Genomic DNA, 24837 nt, shown 5'->3' with positions numbered 1-24837 from the left:
CCTCTTTCTCTGCCCTTCTCCTGCTCACACTCTGTCTCTCTCTCTCAAAATTAATGTTAATTATTTTTTTAATGTTTATTTATTTTTGAGAGACAGAGCAGGGGAGGGGCAGAGAGAGAAGGAGACAGAATCCGAAGCAGGTCCAGGTCCCGAGCTGTCAGCACAGAACCTGACACAGGGATCAAACTTACAAACCAACTGTGAGATCATGACCTGAGCTGAAGTCGGCCACTCAATGGACTGAGCCACCCAGGCACTCCCCAAAAAATGTTTTTTAAAGAACTGACAAGAAAAAAAGGTTTGGACTTAGGGTAATAAATTGATGAAGAAATAACAGGTTTTGTTTATACAGCCTTCTCGACTCCACATTCCATATCTCTGGCGATAAGGATGCCTTTCACCTTCCTGGTATGAAGGTGGGGGGCAGGGGAAGTGTGGTTAACCTTTCACATGCTTTTGATGACACAAAGGAGGCTCAGAGAGTCATTCCTGCATAGCTGTTTCTAAAGTACCTTTAATTCAATATAATCAATATCCAAAAGTGGCATAATTGTGGGTGGCATATTCTGCTCCCCTTCAGAGAACTCTGCAGCTATTAAAAAAAAAAAAAAAAAAGAAAAAAGAGGATAATCTCTATATATTGCAATGGAATGATCACTAGGATCTATTTTATTAGAAAAAGACAGGTTGAATAACATGTCCGGTATGCTAGCATTTACCTAAAAACAGATACATTTGCTTATATTTTTTTAAAAAATGGAAGGATACACCAAAATTTATAAAAGCACTACTTATGACAAAAAAAGAGGGAACAGGTTGAGAAGGATAAGAATATGTGCTACACTTCCCTGAGCAAGTAGATTTGATTGTGAAATCATACGATTGTTATGCAAAATTATAAAACAAAACTAAGTTAAAATTTAAAAACCAATATTAAATTTCAAAGCAAAGGAAACAAAGACACATAAATACATACTGAGTTAATGATTTAGTCACACAATGAAAATTATTCCAAGTGATCCAAAATACAGTAATTTGACCATTTGTCTTTAGTGGGACAAAAGGCGAAATAACATACACAAACCTGCAAAAGTAAACTAATTCTATAACCATATTATTAGTAATAAAATTATATATAATTAAATTAATGTTGTTTAAGAACTAAGATTTTCAGTGTAAGAGAAAAAAGATTGAAATAGAAAATCAAAGAGGGTAAGTGATAATGCTATTTTCCTAAGTGTGAATTGAAAACAATAGTATGAATTCATGATACACAATCTCCTTTACGTAAATATATGTTAAAAAAAAAAAAGTATTTCCTAACTCTTTCTATTGAAAAAGCCTGGAAACAATGACCAACCCATTAGCAAGGAGCTGGCCAGCATACAGACTGTGGTTCTAGATACCATTTCCCATTACAAAAAAACCACCTCTGGGGGAAAAAAACAGATACCAGCAATATGGTTGGAAATATACAAGGTAAGTCTGAAACATCAGCTTGCACCAAAAAGTAAGAAAGCTTTCAGAAATTACCAAAGCACTGAAGAACCAAATGAAATGGGTTCCCACTAGTCAAATGCAGGACAATTAGGGCATCAGAGTGAAAACGATAATAACAGATTATAATACATTTAATAAAATAAAAACCCATACATATGTACTGGTAATGTATAAGTAAAGAAAAAGGAAAACAAAGCTTTTTCTTACAGCAAAATGTTAACTAATACATGTAGAGTTTTGTGGGTTTTTTTTTTAAATCATCGTTTTGCAACCATCACAGTAATATTTGAATCTGGCTTATTAAACTCGTAGCAACAGTTTGGTGAAGAAAAGGACATTAATAAGGTCTTAAAGTGTCCCCCATAAATTATTTATTAATTATAAAGAAAAAAAAACAGTAACTGTAGAATGGAGAAACCAAGCAGACACCATCTCAACCAAGGGATCAAAGTTGAAGTCATCATTCTACTTATCTATTGTTACATAACAATCTCCTCCAGGAAGGCCTGGGTGGCTCAGTCAGTTAAGCATCTCATTTCAACTCAGGTCATGGGCTGAGAGTCCTGGGCTCGGAGCCCTGCTCTGTTCTGACAGCTTGGAGTCTGCTTTGGATTCTGTGTCTCCCTCTCTCTTTGCCTTTCCCCAGTTTGTGCTCTGTCTCTCTCTCTCAAAAATAAATAAACGTTAAAAAAAATTTTTTAATTAAAAAAAAAATAACAAGCTCCTCCAAAATTTAATGGCTTAAAACAATGTATTATTATCTTTCAAGATTCTGTGGATTGAGTGGGCTCAGGTAGTTACAATCAGATGTTGTCTACAATTTATTTCACCTTAAGTTCCCAATTTAATTCTATTAAATATTCAATATGGCCTCTTTACTCGGATCTCTTGGCCACAATAGTTGGAAAAGTTGGGTGTTGGTCAGGCATCTATCTCTCTTTCTTTGAGCTACCCCAGAGTGAGGATTCCAAGTGAACAAACATTCCAAAGACAGCATTCCAAGAGATCAAGTCAGAAGCTGCAAGGTTTCTTCAGACCTAGAATAAGAAAAAACAGTGTCACATTTGCCACATTCTGTTGGTTGAAGAAAAAAAAAATCACAGAGCCAACGGAGATTCAAGGAGAGGGAACTGTACGAAGCTATGAAAACCGGAGACATGGTTCACTAAAGAGCTTGGAGACTAGGTATCAATGATGACCAATATGCCCGTGTGATACTGCGATTTATACTAAGAAATATATATTTGGTCTTTGACCCCTTTCTGTCACAGAGCTAAAACTTTGAAATTTCTTAAGTGATGAGAGTGATAAAGATATCTTTTGTTGTGTTAATGAAGTAACTTTTGGGCTACTCTCAAGTATGGGATTGGTTGCCAGTGGAGCCAACCATGTATTTAGAGGGTTGAAATTTTCAGTCCCTTCACTCTCCACCTCTGGCAAGAAGAGAGGGGCTAAAGGCTGAGTTCAATCACCAGGGGCCAATGATTTAATCAATACTGTCTGTGTAATATGAAGCCTACGTAAGAACTCAAAAGGATGGAGTTCAGAGAACTTCCAGGTAGATAATAAGCACATGGGAATTTGAAGAGAGTGGTGCACATAGACAGGGCATGGAAATTCCATACCCTTTCCCCATGGGCATCTCTTCCCAACTGGCTGCTCCTGAGTTATAGCCTTTTATAACAAACCAGTAATGTACTAAGTAAAATGTTCCTTTGAGTTCTCTGAATCACTCTAGCAAATTAGTCAAACCCAAGGAGAGAGTCATGGGAACCTCTGATCTATAGCCAGTTGGTCACAGTACAAGGAACAATCTGTAGTTTCAAGGGGTGTCTGAGTGAGGAGAGGGGGAGAATTCATCTAGGACTGAGCCATTAACCTGTAATCTGGTTCAGTGTCCAGGTAGATAGCATCAGAATTGAGTTAAATGGTAGGACACCCAGTTGGTGTCTAAGAATTGCTTGATAGTGTGGGAAACTCTATTCCCATTCTGGAATTGGTATTAGAATCTTTATAATCAGTGAATATCATGTGCCTCATGATATGATGCAGTGAGAAAGACTCTACAATACTCCTGTATTATTCCTACCAAAAATGCAAAACTTGAATCTAATCATGAAGTAACATTAGGTAAATTCAAAATGAGGGACATTTTACTAAATGGCCTATACTCTTCAAAAATATCAATGTCATAAAAGGGAAAGAAGTCTTAAGGACCCATTCCAGATTAAAGGATCTTAAAGAGACATGAGACTAAATGCAACGTGTGGTCAATCCTGTGTTGGTTCTGGATGAGGAAAAAACAAAACAAAACAAAATCAAACAAAGCATCTTATAAAAGACATTATTGAAACAATTGGTGAAATTTTCATAAGACTTTTAAATAAGAGCATTGTGTCAATTTTTTAAAGTTCTAGTTTTGATCATCATACTGTGAAAATCCTTTTTTTGGGAAATATATACTAAAGAATTTAGGAGCAGAGGCATATGGTGTGCAATTTAATCTCAAATGGTTTAGGGAAATACGTGCGTGTACAGAGAAAGAGAGAAAGCAAGGAAATGGAAGGAGAAAGAGAAAGAATAAAACAAATATGACAAAATGTTAACAATTGATAACTCTGAGTAAAGAATATATATTGGAATTCTTGGCACTACCTTTGCAATTTTTTTGTAAACTTGAAATTTAATATATATATATATATATATATATATATATATATATATCTTCAAAGGATTGAAACACATCAAATATATGTATTTTTAAAAAAATTTTAATGTTTATTTTGGAGAGAGAGAGAGAGAGACAGAGAGAGACAGAGAGTGAGTGGGGGAAGGGCAGAGAGAGAGGGAGACACAGAATCTTAAGCAGGTTCCAGGCTCTGAGCTGTTAGCACAGAGCCTAACGCAGGGCTCGAACTCACAGACCGTGAGATCATGACCTGAGCTGAAGTCAGATCCCTAACTGACTGAGCCAGCCAGGCACCCCTCATCAAATATATTTTTAATGATAAAAATAAAACCAAAAAAACCTCACTGGTCAACTTTGCAGATGCTAGGCAACCAACTCATTTTGAAAACTGGTAAAAAGAAAGATGCAAGTATTTATACTACATTTCCCAAACATATTTTACCTTGGGGTAATCAAATCATGGAGAAAAATTCTTCTCCTTAGAGAATTCCAATTAATACACAATCTCCACTCTGGATACTCTAGGCCATGGTCAGGAAACTATGGTCCTGGAGACAAATCCAGCCCAGTACCTGTTTCTATAAATTAGAATACAGCCACTCCATTTGTTTACGTATCATTTATGTTGTCTCTATTTGTGCCATAAAGACAGAATTGAATCATTGTTGACAGAGACCATATGGTCACAAAGCCCAAAATACTTACTAATGGGCCCTTTATTTTTTTTTTTAAATTTTTTTTTTCCAACGGTTTTTATTTATTTTGGGACAGAGAGAGACAGAGCATGAACGGGGGAGGGGCAGAGAGAGAGGGAGACACAGAATCGGAAACAGGCTCCAGGCTCCGAGCATCAGCCCAGAGCCTGACGCGGGGCTGGAACTCACGGACCACGAGATCGTGACCTGGCTGAAGTTTGGACGCTTACCGACTGCGCCACCAGGCGCCCCACCTAATGGCCCTTATAGAAGAAGTTTGACAATCGTTGTAGACCAGAAAAATAATGTCTAAGAACTGCAGTTCCCAGTCAGTGAGAATACTACAGGGAACCCACAGGACCCACAGAGCACAATATTTTAAATTTTTAAGGAAAACAGAGAGACATCTGTCAGATACCATGTGAAGTAGCACCTTGCGAAATTCAGTTTCTTTTTTTTTTTTTTTTAAATTTTTTTTTTAACGTTATTTATTTTTGGGACAGAGAGAGACAGAGCTATGAACGGGGAAGGGGCAGAGAGAGAGGGAGACACAGAATCGGCAGCAGGCTCCAGGCTCTGAGCCATCAGCCCAGAGCCCGACGCGGGGCTCGAACTCACAGACCTCGAGATCGTGACCTGAGCCGAAGTCGGACGCTCAACGGACTGAGCCACCCAGGCGCCCCGAGATAATTCTGTTTCAATATTAGATCAAGTTAATTTTTTTTGGATAACGTTGTATCTGCCAAGTTGAGTTTTCAGTGGTTGCTATGATCTCAACCAAGTATTGTGCAAAATCTAATGTGAGTACAACTCTTGATTTCAGCTCAGGTCATGATCTCACGGGTTTTAGGATCAAGCCCCATGAAGGACTCTGTGCTGACAGTGGGGAGCCTGCTTGGGATTCTCTCTCTGCCCCTCCACCATGCCTCTACTACCACTCTCTCTTTTCCTCTCAAAGACAAATAAATAAACATTTTCTTTAAAAAATCCAATGTGAAACAGGAAACAAGGATAGTGGTATCTTATCTGATTTCAAGAAGTTATACAGTGCCCAATAGATGTATACATCCCACTAGTAAGCAATTAAAGCTATTTAAGAATGAAATAAAATATTTTTCTTTCAATTTATGTATGTATTTTTAAATGGCTACTGAGTTGTTAGGACATAAATGCATATTAATTTGTTTGGACCTAACTATTTAGTAAACTTGGTGACTAAAACATTTGCTTTAAAGGCTTTCAGACAAACTCACATGGCCTGGGGTGGGGGTGGGGGGTTGCTTCAGTTCTCTGGAGATTGCAAGGCAGGCAAAACAAAGGCAAGCCCTTGAGTCAAACCTTCAGGGAACCACAAGATAGGTCAAAATGCACAATTACAATTCCTTGAGAAGAAGATCCCTATTGCTCCCTCAGGTACTAGCAACTAGCAGGAATGTAGGCTGCTGTCTTCAGGGCGACCTCAAGGTGGACAGTAAGAGATGATCATAGACCTCTCTTGCCAAAACTCAGCAGTCTTTTCTAAAATGTTCCCCTAGTTGTTTTACATTTTTTATTAGATGCCAGAGTCCCCAAAAAAGTTGATTCTGGCAGTCTTGCCAGCTTATGTACTGCTTTAACAGAGGGAACATGTTCAAATTCCCTAATCTGCTATTTTCATTCATGTCACTCAGTACCATTCACTTTTGTGCTTTTCAGTCTTGTCAAAATTATCTTCTAGACCTGGAATGCAAAGAAAGAAGAGAATTTTGCTATCACTGAAATTATCAAAGAATGTTCTGCTTATTTGAAGGCAGGCTAAAGGGTAATTGCAAAAAGATTTTTAATAAGGACACCATTAGCAAAATAACTTTTATCTGCCTTAGAGGCAGTACTTCTTACATCATCTGCCTTGTTGTCAAGCCCTCAATAATACAGGCACTGTTTGGTGGTGTTCGAGAAATCAGGTTTTGGAATAAGACTTTTAGAGCATCAGGTTTTAAGTCTGACTCTTCTGTCATTTAATAGTTGCTTGGCCTTGGGTTAGTTACTTAAATTCTATAGGGTTGTTCCCATGTTTGTAAAATAGGGATAATATACATTTCTAGAATCATGGTGGAGATTTAAAGATGTATTATATGTAAAATGCTTGGCATTCAATATCAGCTTTTAAATTTGGATTTGTTACTTTGGATTATCACATTACAATGCACTTGTGGGTTTTTTATTGTTTTTTTGTTTTTATGGTTGTTTTCTTAAAAGAGAAAAAGATGCTACTGGCTTCCTATGTAATGGCGTAGGTGATGCTATATGCTTTCCAGGGGACTTTGATTGGGCTGACATGTTACAACATGCACACTCATTTTACTTAGATTATAGGTTTATTTGAGTTGGCTTTGGGAGAAACTACTAGGGATGCGGAGACGGTGCTAAAATATACCACCAAAGCCCCTCTTTTAGCATGGAGACAAATTCGTCAACGCATTAAAATAATAAAAGAAAACAAACGCAAACAATAACAAAAACCTAAGTGTCCAGACATGAGAGTGAGAGTGCCACCCCAACATTTTTCAAACCAGTTTTCCTTGTTGTCCGTGGGATTCAAGCACGTGACGACAGTACAGAACACTAGCCAGAAGGGCCTGTGAAAAGAGACTGATAATGGGAGGTCAGCCCTTTCCTATGTGACCTCTGGAAGCGTAAAGACTGCAGGAGATGGCGTTCCTCGTCCTCGATGCCTTTAAACGTCAGGGAAGCATCCCACACAGGAACCAACAGCAGGCAGCAGAGGAGACGAGATTTGCGTATCTTGACCGCCCCACCTCCTAAAGCCGGGAGTGGGGCTGGGCTCTGCGGCGAAAGGCGCGTTGGCTCTCGCAGAGGCCTCTGGGAGTTGTAGTCCTCAGGGGCGGGAGGTTTGGCAGCGGCGCCTGGCTCAGTGCGCTCAGAACTCCATCCCCCGCCGGTCCCCGCGGCCGAGGCTGTTGTCTCTTCCTGTCCAGGGGAGGAGAACCCCTTCCTGCCTCAAGTTGAGTGGATTTAGGAAAGGGTCTCCGTTTTCTCGCCCATTTTTCCCAGATTGAGGGCTTGGCCGGTGCAGGTAGGCCTTGTTCCCTAGTTTTTCAAAATCACCCCTCGGGAGGGAGCGGGGAGTGGGGGGTGGGAGGAACAGAGGGGAAGCGGCGGGAACCGCTGAGCTTGCTGAAGAGCCGGCTGTCATCGGGGAAGTTCTTTGGTGAAATGCGCCCAAACAGTTGCTTCTTGGGGGAGCGTTGAGGCCAAAGTCGGGACAGAGGAGACCACCCCGGAGGGGAGACGCGCGCTCCTCTCTGGGCTCTGGTGACTCCCATCCGATAGGGGCTGAGAGAATTCGACGGGCTGTGGGGAGTCGGTGCCTGCTTGAGCCTTAAGGCAAGGCAGGGTGACTGTAGGTAAACACCCGGGTGAGGGGGAGAATTGGGGTTATTGCGGCAGTGGGAAAGCCTTTCCCTGTCCCGAGTAGGGAAGAGTTGGAGAAAGCAGATCAGGGAAGAAACACCCTTGTGCCTTGAGCGAGGACCACAAATGGGTTGAGGGCCGAAACAGTTAAATCCTTGCCACACTTTTCCTCAGCTCAAATGTGAGACACGGTGTCTTGATAGTAGGTGGCTTGACATCTTAGCTGTCTTAGAATAAATAGAGCTGGAAGAGGCCTTTTAGAGTATCTAGTCAGGCAGGTTCTCCTCACTCTACAGATGAGGAAACCAAGGTCCATCAAGCTGGAGGAACTGCCTCCCTTACCACCAAATAAACAATGGCCAACTTGACTAAAACCTAATTTTCAGGACTGTCAAGCAGTGCTTTAATCTATTGCTGAGATCAGTAGATCAGCAAATTGTAACCTGTTGCTTCTCCTTTTTTCTTTTTAATGCTGACCTATGCAAAATAACAAGAAATCCCTGAAGGGAACATTTTGAAACTTCTCAGTAGGTCAAAGAAACCCTTGTCTTAAGTTGAAGAAAAATCTCTACAAACTTCGTAGTAATATAAAAGGTTGGTAGTAAATTAAGATGTCACCTTTCCTTTCTCAATGTATGCCCACTTGAGCTCTGAGAACTGTAGCCTTAGATTTTTTCTTTCTATCTTAAATGCTGAATATCTCAGTCATATAAAAATAGTATGCTAATTGACAATACCCTTAATATTTACAGTAAAGGGTAAACAGCATGGGAATACCAACCTGAATTACAAAATAAAATAATAATTTATAGTATTTTTTTGAAAAGGAGATATCATAAAACTTAAAAAAAAATCATTAGGAGGATAAAAACTTCTACTAGGCCTGCATTTTATAATACACTTAAATTTTACTTCTCCATCAGCGTTCTTTCTTATTGCCTAAACATAACTTGAAAGCATTTAGTGTTCCCATTGTGGGTTCTTTGGTGCAATTGCATTGCTCTGGCTGCTAATTTCTTTTATTAGACTACATTGCCCTCCAGCACTGTCAAATTTAACACCTTTTGAAGCATTTATCGATCAGTTTGGAAACATGTTTCAATAGTCACATCAGAATTGAAGCATTACAGTTCTTATTGACTGACCATTAACTGATTCATACAGAAGAAGTTTAGATAAGTTTGTTACTGGACTTTTTATAGCAGGTACAGACTTACATAGAGGAAAACACATATACACAAAATAACTTATTTAACCAGGCTGCCTTTTTTATGATATGGTTCCATTGGCTTTTATATTGGCAATACAGAGGTGGGTAAACTATAAGCATTGCTATGACCATTGCCACCAGATGTATTTATTTTTTATAAAGTTTTATTAGAACACAGGCATGCTCACTCATTTGTATATTGTCTTCTGTGCAAAAGGACATAGTTGAGTACCTGCTGAGATCATGTGGCTCAGAAAACCTAAAATGTTATTTGGCCTCTTACAGAAAAAAAAAATTTTCCATGCTTGCTCTGTTAAACTGAAATGTAATTACAGTATCTGAAACTACCATATGCAGAGGTATTAGTACTAATTTTCAGTCTCTGAGGAGGAACATATAAATACTTGTATAGTGAGTGGGTCCACAATACTATTGACTCTTAAATAACACAGGTTTGAATTGTACAGGTCCACTCAGACATGAATTTTTTACGGTATAATACTATAAGTGTATTTTCCTTAAGATTTTCTTAATAACATTTTGTTTTCTCTAGCTTATTTTATTGTAAGAATACAGTATATAATACATACAACATACAAAATATGTGTTAACTATGTTATCAGTAAGGCTTCCAGTCAAAAGGGGTTATTAGTAAAGTTTTGGGGGAGTCACAAGTTACATGTGCATTTTCAACTAGGGGCGGGAGGGAAGTCGGTTTCAGCAGCCCAACACCTGCTTTATTCAGGGGTCACCTCTACATTTCTTTGGGCAAAAATGAGTGGGTACTATTACAGATTGATCCTAGCCTCTTGGCCAGATACTATAGCCATCCTTTTGCAAAGAATTGTGAAAGGACATTTCTGACTCTAGTGTGGAAAAAGCTGACATCCTTTGAAATGTACTGATATAGTCAATACCTTTTGAAAATAGTGTCATATAAACTTTCTTTGGTTACTTCCTATGTCCTTTTTATGGAGAAAAGTATTTTTCAGCACAGGCATCAGCAAGCAGGTCAGTAAACTGTTATTTTCCTATTGAGACCCCATACTGAAACCAATTTTAAAGTCCATGATTAGAGACTCATTAAATCACTTAGCTTTGACATTAATAGCCTTTCTTCTGGGACTTTTATTTTATTTTATTTTTAAGTTTATTTATTTTGAGAGAGAGAGGGAGAGAGAGTGCACATGCTGGGGAGGGGTAGAGAGGGAGAATGCATGGTCAGGATAGAGTCTGACCTGGCTGGAACTCCCAAAACTGAGATCATGACGTGAGCCAAAATCAAGAGCTGGACAGTGTAACTGACTGAGTCACACAGGCACCCCTGGAACCTTGTTTTCAAACTCAAAGGACTGAGTGAGATATTGGAAGTGAATATATCTGCATATGTCATTTTGCATGTTTTGCTCCCTATTATCAGTGTTAGGTCTATGGCAAATTGATGGTATAGAGCTATTTAACATTTCAGTTAATCATTGATAGCACTATTCTGTGTTATTATAATATTAGCTGTGGATTGCTAATTTACCTCTCAACCTAATTTATCAAACTTCAGAATACCTAGTAGTTCTACTTATCAAGACTTTCAAAAAGGCATTACATTTCCTTTGAAATAACATTGTTGGGATATTTGAAGTTCAAGCTAATTGACTAATTGAGGCAACTGAAAATTACCAATTTCCTTACAATTCTTGGTATTTACTTGAATATTATTAAATCTTTTATTGAAAAGCACTAGGGACTAGATCATTGAGATATCAATTTTCTGCTTGTTTGGAATAAAGAGCTAATTTGACAATGCCACAAAATTTCAGATTTGTTTAGAACAAATAGACGTAAGTGATTAAACTGGAACCTTTATATCAAATCTTGTATGCCCCTTGTGTGTTCCTTAACTTTGATTTTCTTTTTTTGGTAAGACTGACTGAAATCGAAGGATCCTTCTAGATTTTTCTCATTCTGGTGGCGCTTGGGTGGCTCAGTCGGTTGAGTATCTGATTTTGGCCCAGGTCATGATCTCACGGTTCCTGAGTTGGAGACCCACATCAGGCTCTTTGCTTACAGCTCAGACCCTGGATCCTGCTTCTGGTTCTGTCTCTGTCTCTCTCTCTCTGCCCTCCCCCCCCCCCCAAAAAAAATAAATAAACATTAGATTTTTCTCATTCTGGGTTTCCTAACATTTAATCTTAGCAAAAGTATTATCTCCAGGAGTTACAAAAATCCTCTCTTCCTAAACTCAACTTCATTCTCAGTTTAGCATAGGAACCAATACCGCAGAAAGTATTGGTTAAAAACATTAAGTTGAGGGACACCTAGGTGGCTCAGTTGGTTAAGTGACCAATTATTGATTACATCTCATGTCATGAGCCCACAGTTAGTGAGTTCGAGCCCCTCTTTGGTTTCTATTCTGGCAGCACAGAGCCTGCTTGGAATTCTGTCTCTCTCCCTCTCTCTCTCTCTCCCTCCCTCCCTCCCTACCCCGTTCATGCTCTCTCTCTCAAAATAAATAAACTTTAAAAACAAAAAACATTAAGTTCAGGCAGACATTGCAGTATACTGGAAATAACATATGGGACCAAAGTAACCTGGTTTCCATCCCAGCTATGGCTTCATTAGCCAAGTAATACAGGACAAGTTATTTCTGAGCTTCAGTTTCTTTTTTTTTATAATTTGAAGGTTATATATACATCTTCCCAAATTCTAAGGATTAGTTGCAATTAAACATTTAAAACTTAGGCCAGTAGTAGGTGTTCAGTAAATAAAGGTTAGTTCCAACTCCCAGTACTTATTTATTGGTGTGTCTTTTTCTCAGTTTTTCTCCAAAGTGACACCTAGTTTTCTTCTTCAGAAATTAATTATTTCCTTTAGGTCTGTTCTCTTTGTGACAGTTCAGTAATCCTTCAAAGCTCAACTTCTTTCTCTTTCTTACCTTACTGAGTTTACTCACTTTATACTAAAGGCATGTAGATATGTCAGCTGATTTTATTCAGGCCACTAAGTTAAGCCAAGATATAATGTTGAATTTTGTTAGTTACTTTTAAAAAGCCAAAAAATAAAATGATAGTTATTATTTCTTGAATACTCATTGTGAGCAAGGTACGTTACGTACATTATCTCATTAAATCTCCAACTCTGTGAGACTAGTACTTTTATTATCCCCCACACCAGTGAGTCTTAGGGAATTTATTTTTTATTTTTAAAAAAATTTTTTTTTTCAACGTTTATTTATTTTTGGGACAGAGAGAGACAGAGCATGAACAGGGGAGGGGCAGAGAGAGAGGGAGACACAGAATCGGAACCAGGCTCCAGGCTCTGAGCCATCAGCCCCAGAGCCTGATGCGGGGCTCGAACTCACGGACCGCGAGATCGTGACCTGGCTAAAGTCGGACGCTCAACCGACTGCGCCACCCAGGCGCCCCTAGTCTTAGGGAATTTAAATAAGTTGCCCAATCTTAGCAGAGCCAAGATTCAAATCCAGGGAGTATGACATGAGCTTTCAACTACCACACTTTACTTAATAAATCAGAGTAGGCCATGCCCCAAATTAACCATTGTATATAATTCAAATAAAGGAATACCCTGGCAGTGCTTTCTGAAGATAATTTTATCAGTTTTTGGAGATTGAGGAGCAATAAGGTTATGCTTCCTTATCAATATTAAATTTTTTTCTCTAGCATTTCTTAGCAATTCTATTGATCACTTTTCTCCCACTGTATGCAGATTTCATTAAGCTTAGTTTTATTAAGTTCAGAAATAACAGCAAATTTCTGTACACAGTTAAGCAGTACCTGGCATGCTTTTAAATGTTTACACAAATGAATTTATAGATTTTTAGAAAAATTTTTATGTGCCTTAGATTTTCTTGAATGAATTTCCCCCTGTTTTTTGTTTGTTTAGAGAGAGAGACCACAAGCAGGGGAGAGGGGCAAAAAGAGAATTTTTAGCAAATTTCATGCTCAGCATGGAGCCCAACATGGGGTGTGTTTTTCTCAGTTTTAAAACTGATCCCATGGGGGCGCCTGGGTGGCGCAGTCGGTTAAGCGTCCGACTTCAGCCAGGTCACGATCTCGCAGTCCGGGAGTTCGAGCCCCGCGTCAGGCTCTGGGCTGATGGCTCGGAGCCTGGAGCCTGTTTCCGATTCTGTGTCTCCCTCTCTCTCTGCCCCTCCCCCGTTCATGCTCTGTCTCTCTCTGTCCCAAAAATAAATAAACGTTGAAAAAAAAAAATAAAAAAAAATAATAATAAATAAAAAAAACCTGATCCCATGACCCTGGCTTCATGACCTGAGCTGAAATCAAGATGCTCAGCTGACTGAGCCATCCAGAGACCCCCGCCCCCAGTTCTTATATTCTTTTCAATAAAAGGATACTAGTTGTCTGACAATCATCTTTTCAATTCCTAAAATATTTAATTTTTGAAATTTGAGAGAATGTTTTAAAAGTTCTGTAAAGCTAATAACTTGGTTTTTGTCAGGAGGCAAATTAATGCTGTGACTGAGATTGTATCTGCCAGGGGTTTGTTTAAGATAGATTCACTGTGGGAATTTCACAAGCCAATAGTATACAGGATAATGTCTCTTAATAAGCCAATAAAGAAATTACATACTCCAAATCAATGATAGACTATCACCCTGTTGTTCAAGACAAGGGGAGCATGAAAGGAATAAAGTCCAAATTTAGTTAAGGTATACGCTTTGGAGTTGGTACTTGGGAAAGACAGCTTAGTCAACCAGAGCTAATGTCCTTCTGCCTGCGCAAAAGTTAAAGTCTCCTGTTAAAGCGCATTGCTAAAGAGGGTCATTGTCCCTGTTAATGGGCAAGATGATTTGGGGCACTGCTGTACCAGGCTTTTGCCACTACAGATAAAAGTGGCCTTTACCTCAGCAGGAGCTAATTGCCCCCAGGTATTTGGAGAGCTCTTTTAGATCAGCAAAGAACTGCCTTGCCTACAGGAAACATTCTGATAGTCCTTACATACTTGCTATTTACAATACAGATGTCCCCATGCCATAGTTGCTTCCTCATAGCTGAGCTACTGAGTTCTTACCAGTGAAAACAGACAAGATGATGACATCCTGACACAATTACTTCATTCTTCTATCAAAATGACTTTACTTCTAAAACTTTTTTTTCTTTGTCATAAAGGGATGGATTAAAACAAGTTTACTTAGATTGTAAACGTGTAGATTTTAAATCATATCAAACCAATACACGACATAACTTCTCTACAATAGCTTTATTTCTTTCCCAAGTTTTTAATACCTATGTCCACCTTAATTCAGTATGTATTCTTCATTGATATATAGAATATCTTCTCTCTATATCCAGGGAACAACTTTTTCAAGTTAATTTGTCACTGCAGTTTTAAATTAAGGAAATTTGTTAGGACTATTACTCCTAGTTTTATAATTAGTGGTTCAAAGTAATCTTGAAAACTACTGCTTATTAGTTTTAAAATTTTAAACCAAACAAGTCAATTGAATTATTAATTCGTTTTATTATGTAAAGGAAGGAACTGAAAGATTAAGTTTGTGTTTTTGCTTCTCAACTAACTGTTTTGGTGAAATTACTTTGTCTCAGTTACTTTCATCTTAATGAAATTTTAATAACAATTACCACTGAATAATGTACACTTCAGGATCATTTCTGATGCTTCACATCCAAATATGTAAATTGTGAATCTGTGTTTTAAACAGTCAAGTAAACTTTTTGCCATAAAAAAAAATAAATCTTGCACTGATCTATTGCAAAGCTAATTTGGGAGCTAGGACCAACAATTGGTGTAGATTTTAATTAGAAGTGAAATGATGAACTGCAGGGTGCCTGTGTGGCTCAGTTGGTTAAGAATCCAACTCTTTGTTTCAGCTCAGGTCATGATCTCATTGGTTTGTGGGTTCAAGTCCTGCGTTGGGCCCCATGCTAACAATGCGGAACCTTCTTGGGATTCTCTCTCTCCCTCTCTCTCTCTGCCCCTCCCCTCCTTGCTCTCTATCCCCCTCTCTCTCAAAATAAATAAACATTTTTTTAAAAATCTTGCACTGATATATTCCAAAGCTAAATTGGAAGCTAGGACCAGCAATTGGTATAGATTTTAATTAGAAGTGAAATGATGAACTGAAAATCAGAATGGTAATTAACATCTTACTAGGTTTTATTATGTAAGTGATTTAGGATAAGTTGCCTAATTTCTAGACTTCTATTGGGCTGGATAATATTTTTAAGTTTATTGAGGATGGGAACCATGAGTTAAAATTTAGGGGCGCCAGGGTAGCTCAGTCCATTGTGTCTGACTTTGGCCCCAGTCATGGTTTCACAGTTTGTGAGTTCAAGCCCCACATCAGGCTCTGTGCTGACAGCTCAGAGCCTGGAGCCTGCTTCAGATTCTGTCTCCTTCTCCCTCTGCTCTTCCCCTGCTCGTTCTCTGTATTTATCTCTCTCAAAAATAAATCATTTTATTTTTATTTTTTTTTTTAAATTTTTTTTTTTTCAACGTTTATTTATTTTTGGGACAGAGAGAGACAGAGCATGAACGGGGGAGGGGCAGAGAGAGAGAGGGAGACACAGAATCAGAAACAGGCTCCAGGCTCTGAGCCATCAGCCCAGAGCCTGACGCGGGGCTCGAACTCCCGGACCGCGAGATCGTGACCTGGCTGAAGTCGGACGCTTAACCGACTGCGCCACCCAGGCGCCCCAAAAATAAATCATTTTAAAAAATTAAAAATTTTTGGGGTGCCTGGGTGGCTCAATCGGTTAAGCATCCGACTTCAGGTCAGGTCATAATCTCACAGTCTGTGAGTTCAAGCCCCGTGTCAGGCTCTGTGCTGACAGCTCAGAGCCTGGAGCTTGCTTCAGATTCTGTGTCTCCCTCTCTCTCTGCCCCTCCCCTGCTCATGCTCTGTCTGTCTCTGTCTCAAAAATAAATAAAAAACTTCAAAAAATATTTTTAAAAAAAAATTAAAAATTTTTTTTCCCTTGGTACCTAAGTACATTGTAGAGGCTCACTGAGAAGTTTTGAATGCATATATTGTTCAGAGTTTGCCATTACTCAGTATTTTAGTTGTCTCATCTTAAAATAATCATTTTTACTTGTGTACTCTGTATAGGAAGATACAGAAATAAAGTCTTTTATGATTGGAGATGATAGTATTTTGATTTCTCTTTTTTTGAAAAACCACCATTATGTAAGGTACTTCTTCAACATTATTTGTTTGTCTCTAGTAAGACTAATAAGTTAATGAGAGCTTTGTCTTAAATGCTGGGCAGGAGAGCAGAAGAGAGAAATGGAAAGAAAAGACAGAGGAAAGAAAATGCATATATTCTGGGAATAGAATATGTTGCCAACATACATGTCAAACTTATTAGTAGCATTTGACAACATTTGCCTACTTCTCTCTACCTCATTACTGCAGAATTTTTCACTTACAAAAAAGAAGAAAACCTCAAGAGGCTGCATATGTAAAAACACAAGTTTTGTCATTTATTTTCAAAGAGGAATAATAATGTGTTGGAACATTTAGTTTCCCATTACAAAGTATTAAGTATAATATTCATTAGTTCATGTAGTTTTCAACCACACTAGTGAGGTAGATGTTATTGTTTCAGTTTTACACATGAGAAAATAGATTCATGGCAGTTAAATGGTTAATCTTAAATTACATAGGTAGTGACAGCTAAGGATTGCTTACTCAAAAACCATGTTTTCTTTCTACTCTGTCATACATATATATTTAGAAAAATAACAACAGCAGACATAGGACTCCATTAAACAAATACAGCACCAATAAAACTTTACTTGTTAAGTCATCTGGTAATAAGAAAACAGAAGAAAATGAAAGAAGACAGAGAAAGGGCAAAGAACAAGAAAGAAGCACAGCATAGTGACAAAGAGTACAGGCTCTGAGCTTACACTGCCTGGGTTTGAATTCTAACTCTTCCCCCTACCTATTAATTTTGTAATTGGTTAACTTCTCTGTGCCTTGTATCCTTATTTATAAAGTGAGAATAATCATAATAACTTATAGTTGAGGAATAAAGGTAAAGCACATGCCTTTAAATGTTAAAGCCTATTTATTTCACTTTACGGAGTTTGCTGTTGTGTGTGTGTGCTTGTTTGTGAAATACAGCATCCGTACAGAAAAGTGCTTAATACATGTCTAATTGTAGAGCAAATGGCCATATAACCAGAATCAAGTTGAACAATAGGATTTGGCATCACCATATAAGGTCCTCTATAGTCCCTCCCTATCACAACCTCTTCTTTTACCCCCCAGAGCAGGATTTCTCAACGTCAGAACTTTCGACATTTTGGGCTGGATAATTCTTTATTGTAGGAGGTATCTTGTTCATTGTACGATGTTCAGCATCCCAAATTTACCCACTTGGTCTAATAGCACTTCCCCCAGTGATAAAAACCAGTTGGGTGGGATCAAATGCCTTACTGTATCACTCTACAACTCTCCCTTCTATGTACAGAGACTGTAAAGGGATAAGGGTAGAAGCAGGGAGCTCCATTAGGAAACTGTTGTAGAAATCTTGGTAACAAATGATAGTGGTCAGATCCTGGATATACTTGAAGAGAGAGCCAACACTATTTTCCTAATAGATTGAATGTACACTGAGAAAAGAAGTCATGGGAAATTTGAAGGATTTTGGCCTGATTAACTGGAAGAATGGAGATGCCATCAGTTGAAATCAGGAAAACAATGGGTGGGGTAGTTTTTTGGGAAAAAATTAAAAGTTCAGTTTTGGACATACTAGTTGTCTGTATATCCAAATAAAGATGTTAAGAAGTATGTATGCATATATCAAATCATTGTTATTCATCTAAAACTAATACAGTGTTGTCAATTATATTAATTTTTAAAAAGCCTGTTAAGTAGGCAGTTAGATATACAAGTCTGATATACAAGGAGAGAAATTCTGGTTAGAAATGTTAACATGGAAGTGGTCATTGTCTAGATCAATAGAACTTTGTACAATGATGGAAATGTTTTATAGCTACACTGTGCAATACGGTAGCCACTAGCCACATGTGACTATTGAGCACTTCAAATGTGGTTAGTGTAACTCAGATACTGAATTTTAAAAAATTTAATTGTAATAAAAAATTAATTGTAATTAATATAAATCTGTATTACTATAAATTAATAATAATACAAATATTAATAACCATTTAAATTAATATAAATAGCTACAAGTGACTAGTGGCTGCTGTATTATATGACATAAGTGATGTTACATGAGATTGGGTAACTACCTTTAAACTGAAGGCATACAGAGAAGAAAACCTTGGGATTCTGCAGTTTTAAGAATTCTGGGACATAAGAAGCAAATAGTAAATGAGACAGAAGGAGGAGGGACCAGTGAGATATAGAGGAAACCTGGAGCCCTAGTGAATCTAGTTTATTAAGGAGGAGAGTGATCCCTTATGGGACTTATTTCTGATAGGGCAAGTAAATTAAAGACTAAAAAAATGACCAGTGGGTATAGGTCATTGGTACTGTAGAACACTTTCTGTGTAGTGATCGGGAAGATAGCCTGATTAGCATGGGTTTAAGAAAGAATGGGAAGATCTTACCTACTTTATGTTTTCTACTTGTCCTACCTCTTTTATGTTTTTCTTCTTTCTTGCCTTTGTTTAGGTCTGCAATTTTTTTATCATTCTCTTTTCCTACTCTACTAGATTTTAAGTTATATACTGTTTTCTATTTTAGTAGTTACTTTTAAAATTACAACCTGCATTCAAAGTACATTGTTGATCCGGACAATACAAGGACCTTAGAACACTGTGAGACCACTTGACTTTTTTTCCCTTTGGTCTGGAATTTTAATTCTTTTTTTCCCAGTCTTATGATAAGATTGTTTATGAATTCTGCATGGGATTTGTTAAATTTCTTGTTATCTTTTATGAATTCTGGAAAATTTTCAGCCTTTATCTCTTCAAATATTACCTCTGTTATTTCCTTTCTCTCTGTTTCTCCAATTTCATGCATGTTAGACCTTCTTATTCTTTCTCACATGTCTCTTAACCCATCTTCCACATTTTCTGTCTGTTTTTCTCTCTCTCTGCCCTTCTGGATAGTTTCTTCCGATTTATCTTCTAGTTCATTAGTTTTGAACTTTTTTTTAATGATTATTTTTGATATAGGGAGAGTGAATGGGGGAGGGGCAAAGAGTGAGGGGGGCACAGAATCCGAAGCAGGCTCCATCCAGGCTCTCAGCTGTCAGCACAGAGCCTGATGCAGGACTGGAACTCACGAATGGTGAGATCAAGTCAAGTCAGATGCTTAACCGACTGAGCCACCCAGGCACCCCTTAAATAAAAAATTCTTAATAGCAAGTTGACAATAGAAGGAAGAAACCCTCTTGAATTTAGTTTCTATGATGAGGAAGACATTGTGCTTACAATCTTCTTTTTTTCTTTGTTTTATTTTATTTTATTGTTTATTTTTAAATTTTAATTCCAGTATAGTTAACTTACAGCATTGTATTAGTTTCAGTTGTACAATATAGTGATTCAACAATTTCGTATTTAACTCAATGCTCATTAAGATAAATATATTCTTTAATTCCCATCACCTGTTTCACCCATCCTCTTGCCCACCTCCCCTCTGGTAACCATCTGTTTGTTGTCTACAGTTGAGTCAGCTGGGGCAACTGGGTGTGTCAGTCACTTAAGCCTCTGACTCTTGATTGTGCCTCAGGTCATGATCTCACAGTTCCTGAGAAGGAGCCCTGCCTCGTTCGGGCTCTTATGCTAAGCGTGGGAACTTCTTGGGATTTTCGCTCTTCCTCTCTCTCTACCTCTTTCTCTCTCCCTCTCCGTCTCTCAAAAGTAAATAAATTTTTAAAAAAGAGGCTGTTTTTTGTTTTGTCACTTTTTTCCCTTTGTTTGCTATTTTGTTTCTTAAATTGCACATATGAGTGATATCGTAAAATATTTGTCTTCCTCAGACTGGCTTATATTGCTTAACATTACTCTCTGTAGATCCAGCCATGTGTTTGCAAATGGCAAGATTTCATTTCTGGGGGGCTGAGTAATATTCCACTGTATATATATCTACTTTGTCTTACATATAAAAATAGGTAGCATAATTGTTTTCTGATCTTGTTTTCATAACCCCTAAAGTTGAAGTCTTTATGAATCTATGCTGTTTCTTCTGGTTCTTATGAATAGTCCTTTATTTCTTTGCATACTAGGTTATTTTTGACTGTGTGCTGTTCATTGTCTTTGAAAGATTATTAGCAGGTCTTCTTTGAGGCATACGATTAAGTTGTGTCCTCCCAGAAAAGATTTACATTTGTTTCTAGCAGTTACTTAGAAGCCCTATTAGGCAGGTTAACTTTAAATTATATTCACAGCTTTAAGTGTTTTGACCTCCTTGCAAATCCACATGAAGCACAGTTTGTGGTATATAACACTTCCCCCTCTGAAGATGCATGCTTGTGTGTGTGCACATACACACTGCCTGTGGCAGTGTCAAGAAATCTTGTTTGTAGTTCCATTGTGAGGGAGTGAGACACTATTACCGCTTGTTAATCCCTAATTTGATGGTAAAGCTCTTTGTACTCCCAGCTGTGTTATTGGAAATAGAGGGGATGGTGTCTTACTACATCATTCCTTACTTTGGGTGAATCATAGGTTTTATCTTCTATTTCTCTAATACTTCACATGGCCTTGAAAACCTCAGTCCCTTTTCTCCTGGTACAACAAATACTCTCTGGACAGAAGCATTTTCTTGAGCTGTTTTTCATCATTATTTTTGATGCTTTTCAAAAGAGGTTTTCTGTATTTTATGCAATAATTTAAATTGCTTTCTGCAGGAAAATGGGCCCAAATAGGCTAATCTGTTTTATTACCGGAAATGGATTGTTCCACTTATTTTTAGTTAATCTGAAAAATAAACAGTAACTCCATTTCAACTTAGCAAATTTCTGATAAAATATTTTAGGCATATACCTCATTAAGTAAGGTATCATCAGCAAACTCCTATATTTTTCCAGTATCTTTATACATGCAAATGTATTACCTACTAGTAGCAAAATAATTTTTAATTTTTTATCCATTCTGATTTATATAGGACTGACTTCATCCATGCTTAGAGGCTAAGAAAAATGGCAAATATGGATAGTGATTCTAGGCATCTTCTCATCCCTGAAGTAGATCATGAAATAAATCCTGGACCTATGAATATCCAGTTTGATTCATCAGATCTAAGATCCAAAAGGTAAGTGTTTAAAATAAAACATTTATTTCACAATTAAGGTTTTGTTAAACTAGATCCAATTATATAACAAAAATGTATAACTTTGAATATAAAATATCCAGTCCTTTGAATATAAAATATCCAGTTTCTTAATAGCATCTGTATGTTTGTATGTGGGAGAGAAAAAATATGAATACTATTTCCTCTTTTGTATCCGATTTTTTTGACTCAGCTTACCATCTATGTTGTGGGAGGGGTTGGGGTAAGATTTACAGTGAGATGCATTTATGTAATTCATTTAACAAATATATTTTGATTACCTGCTTTGTACAAGGTAATATGCTAGGTGCTGGAGATAAAACAGTAAAATTAAATAGTCTTTATCTTCACTGAGTTTAAATTCCAGCAGATAGTTTAAGACAATTTGAGTTTAAATTTTGTTTCATTGCATACCTTGAAAGCCCAAAAGAATTCACTGAAAAATTATTATAAATAGAGAATTCAGTAAAGTGGCTGTTTACAAAATAGGCAAAGATGAATAGTATTCTAGTAAGAAAATGTAATGGAAGAAAAGAAAAAATATATGAGTAATATTTACATGTGCAAAATTTGCATGATAGGAACTTTAAAATACTACTGAGGGATCTAAAGTAAGATTCAGAGTATTTTTTTCAAATCTGACATGCTGATTATGAGTTGAACTGTTCTTTTTTTTTTTGGTAATACAATACTAAGATAAACTGCTACCAGTACATCAGATGTAATAGTCTCTTAGGACTGAGAATGTTTTTTTTTTTAATTTACCGAAAGAATTCTTGAGCTTATTTTTTAATTTTTGGTTATTTTATCATATATCTCTTATGCAATTATAAAAATGAACATATAAGCAAAATGTATCAGGTAAGATATTACTAATGCTTCACATTTCGAATCTGATTCTTTGCAATCAGTTTTATAATTTGGTGTCATCAGAATTGGTTTTTTCCCCTCCCACACACAATTGTCCTTTGTAACATTAAGAACATCAATAATGTCGGGGTGCCTGGGTGGCTCAGTCGGTTGAGCGTCCGACTTCGGCTCAGGTCACGATCTCGCGGTCCGTGAGTTTGAGCCCCGTGTCGGGCTCTGGGCTGATGGCTCAGAGCCTGGAGCCTGTTTCAGATTCTGTATGTCCCTCTCTCTCTGACCCTCCCCCGTTCATGCTCTGTCTCTCTATGTCTCAAAAATAAATAAACGTTAAAAAAAAAAAAGAACATTAATAATGTAGTATTTGTTGAAAGAATTTTGTTTCAAATCACTGACACCTTCTTTTAGTTTTGATGCTTGCACTTTCCTGATCTTACCAGAAGGTGTCACCAAAGGTTTTCTGGCAATATCATCGCTTATATTTCTTCTTAAATGGTCCTTAAATGGTTTGATGAGTGAAGTGACCAGGAATTACAGTTACCTGTCATACCATCAGGAATAATTACTTTTATGACTGCCACCTGGCTGACAGTGATTAAAAGGTCTATGGGATTATGAGATGCATTCGTATTTTAGAAATGTATATATGTTAGAATTGGTAAAATATGACATATAATGAAAAAGCATAATTTGCACTCAGTGGAAGGATTCTAAAATACAATAATACAATGTCATGCTCTTTAATTTTAGTCCATAATTTAGTGTTTCCCCCAGCCCCAAAATGCCAGCAGCCAATTCCAAAGTTTATATGGCCCAGGAATTTCACTACTTGTAAGCATGAACTCATGATGTCAAATAATATATGCACAAGGTGGTTTAATGCATTATTTTATAATAATAGTAAAATATTTAAAACCATCAAAATGTCTTTTTTTTACAGGACTGAATAAATAAATTTTGGCATATTGATACAATGGAATATTTTTCCCCCATTAAAAAGAAAGAAGTGGCTTTATTACATATTAAAATGGAACAAGTCTTCAACTTACTTTGTTAAATCAAAAAAATGAAGAATAGTGTGTATAGAGTACCATAGTTTGGGTAAAAATAAATTTAAAAAACTGTATGTGATACAATATGTATAAGTGACTCTGGAAGAGTAAGTAGTAAACTGTAAGAGTGGTTGCCTCCTCAGAGAGAAAGTTAGGAGGTCGACGGTGTGGCAGATGCTGTGTGGTAAATACCCAACAACTATTCAACCACCCTACCTATTCCTTGCCAACAGGATTTTAATTTTGTTGACTGTGGCAATAGGTTCCAATCCAGGAGATACAGGAGGATTGGTTTAAACTAGCCTTGATAATCCTATTTCTATTATCCAGATACTTAGTTCTTCAGTCTTTCTTGAAACTAGAGATGGCAATGTGAAAATTGTCTTATGAGAAATATAGTAGCCATCAGAGAAGATAATGAAATGAGTGTTACAATTTTCACTTGTTTATTCCAACATCAAGTGAATACAAGAACTCATGAATGCTTATTGAATGCTCAAGATATTCTTAAAACCTCTAAATTCTATGATAATTGACCACTGTGACAATAGAACATAGGTCATTAAAGTGCATTCCATTGCAATAAGTTGGCAGGAGTTCAGACAGTTCTGTGAGAATTTGTTTAACTGTGTAGATTAAATGGAAATATATTTTCTGTAATAAAACTTGTCAAAATGAGGAAGAATCAGCTATTGACAATCATGGGATAACTACATAGGTAAGCATGTTTTAAGGAAGGCAAATATTTATAGAGACTTAGCAGTAATGAATGATAATTTCCCTGTGAAATAATTTCTCTTTAAAAAAACAAACTATAATTTGATGAGAAAAAAAAGTAGGAGTACCTAAAAACTTTGTTATTTCTATAAAAAGATTATATTACTTATATGCATAAAAAAATAGACATACTGAGGGAAGTTATCTTCTATCAGAAGAACCAGCTTAGACAACTATTTCTAAAACATTGGTCATTTTTTGAGTCACTGTATAGTTTTGATGGTGTCCCATTATAGTATTACCTGTGTAATATAATTTAGATATATTTTTAAAATCTATACTTTTTAAAATTAGGCTTAATTTACCCTCATCTTTGCATGTTTGTGAAATCATGTGTTTTAAGTATTGTTTATACTTTATTCTAACGTGCATTGTGGTAAATATTAAGT

General features: G+C 37.1%; 1 protein-coding gene across 4 annotated transcripts in view; it reads left to right on the top strand.

Moving 5' to 3' along the window:
- Positions 1–7853: 7853 nt before the first annotated feature.
- The window catches only part of SLC38A9 (solute carrier family 38 member 9), an 89638-nt gene continuing 72654 nt past the window's right edge, over positions 7854–24837 (top strand). For 2 of the 4 annotated variants that reach the window (XM_030321097.1, XM_030321084.1), the window contains exons 1-2: positions 7855–7960; positions 21588–21734. In XM_030321097.1, coding sequence (XP_030176957.1) covers positions 21622–21734 — 113 coding nt within the window. In that variant the 5' untranslated portion in view covers positions 7855–7960; positions 21588–21621. Of the gene's footprint in view, positions 7961–8796; positions 8893–21587; positions 21735–24837 lie in introns of those variants that run through there. The other 2 variants (XR_003970125.1, XM_030321095.1) reach the window with 2 other exon arrangements.

This window comes from Lynx canadensis, chromosome A1, assembly GCF_007474595.2.
Source record: "Lynx canadensis isolate LIC74 chromosome A1, mLynCan4.pri.v2, whole genome shotgun sequence".
In the NCBI taxonomy this organism is placed as follows: domain Eukaryota; kingdom Metazoa; phylum Chordata; class Mammalia; order Carnivora; family Felidae; genus Lynx; species Lynx canadensis.
The sequence above is the reverse complement of the archived record's forward strand: the minus strand, read 5'-3'. Positions and strand labels throughout refer to the sequence as shown.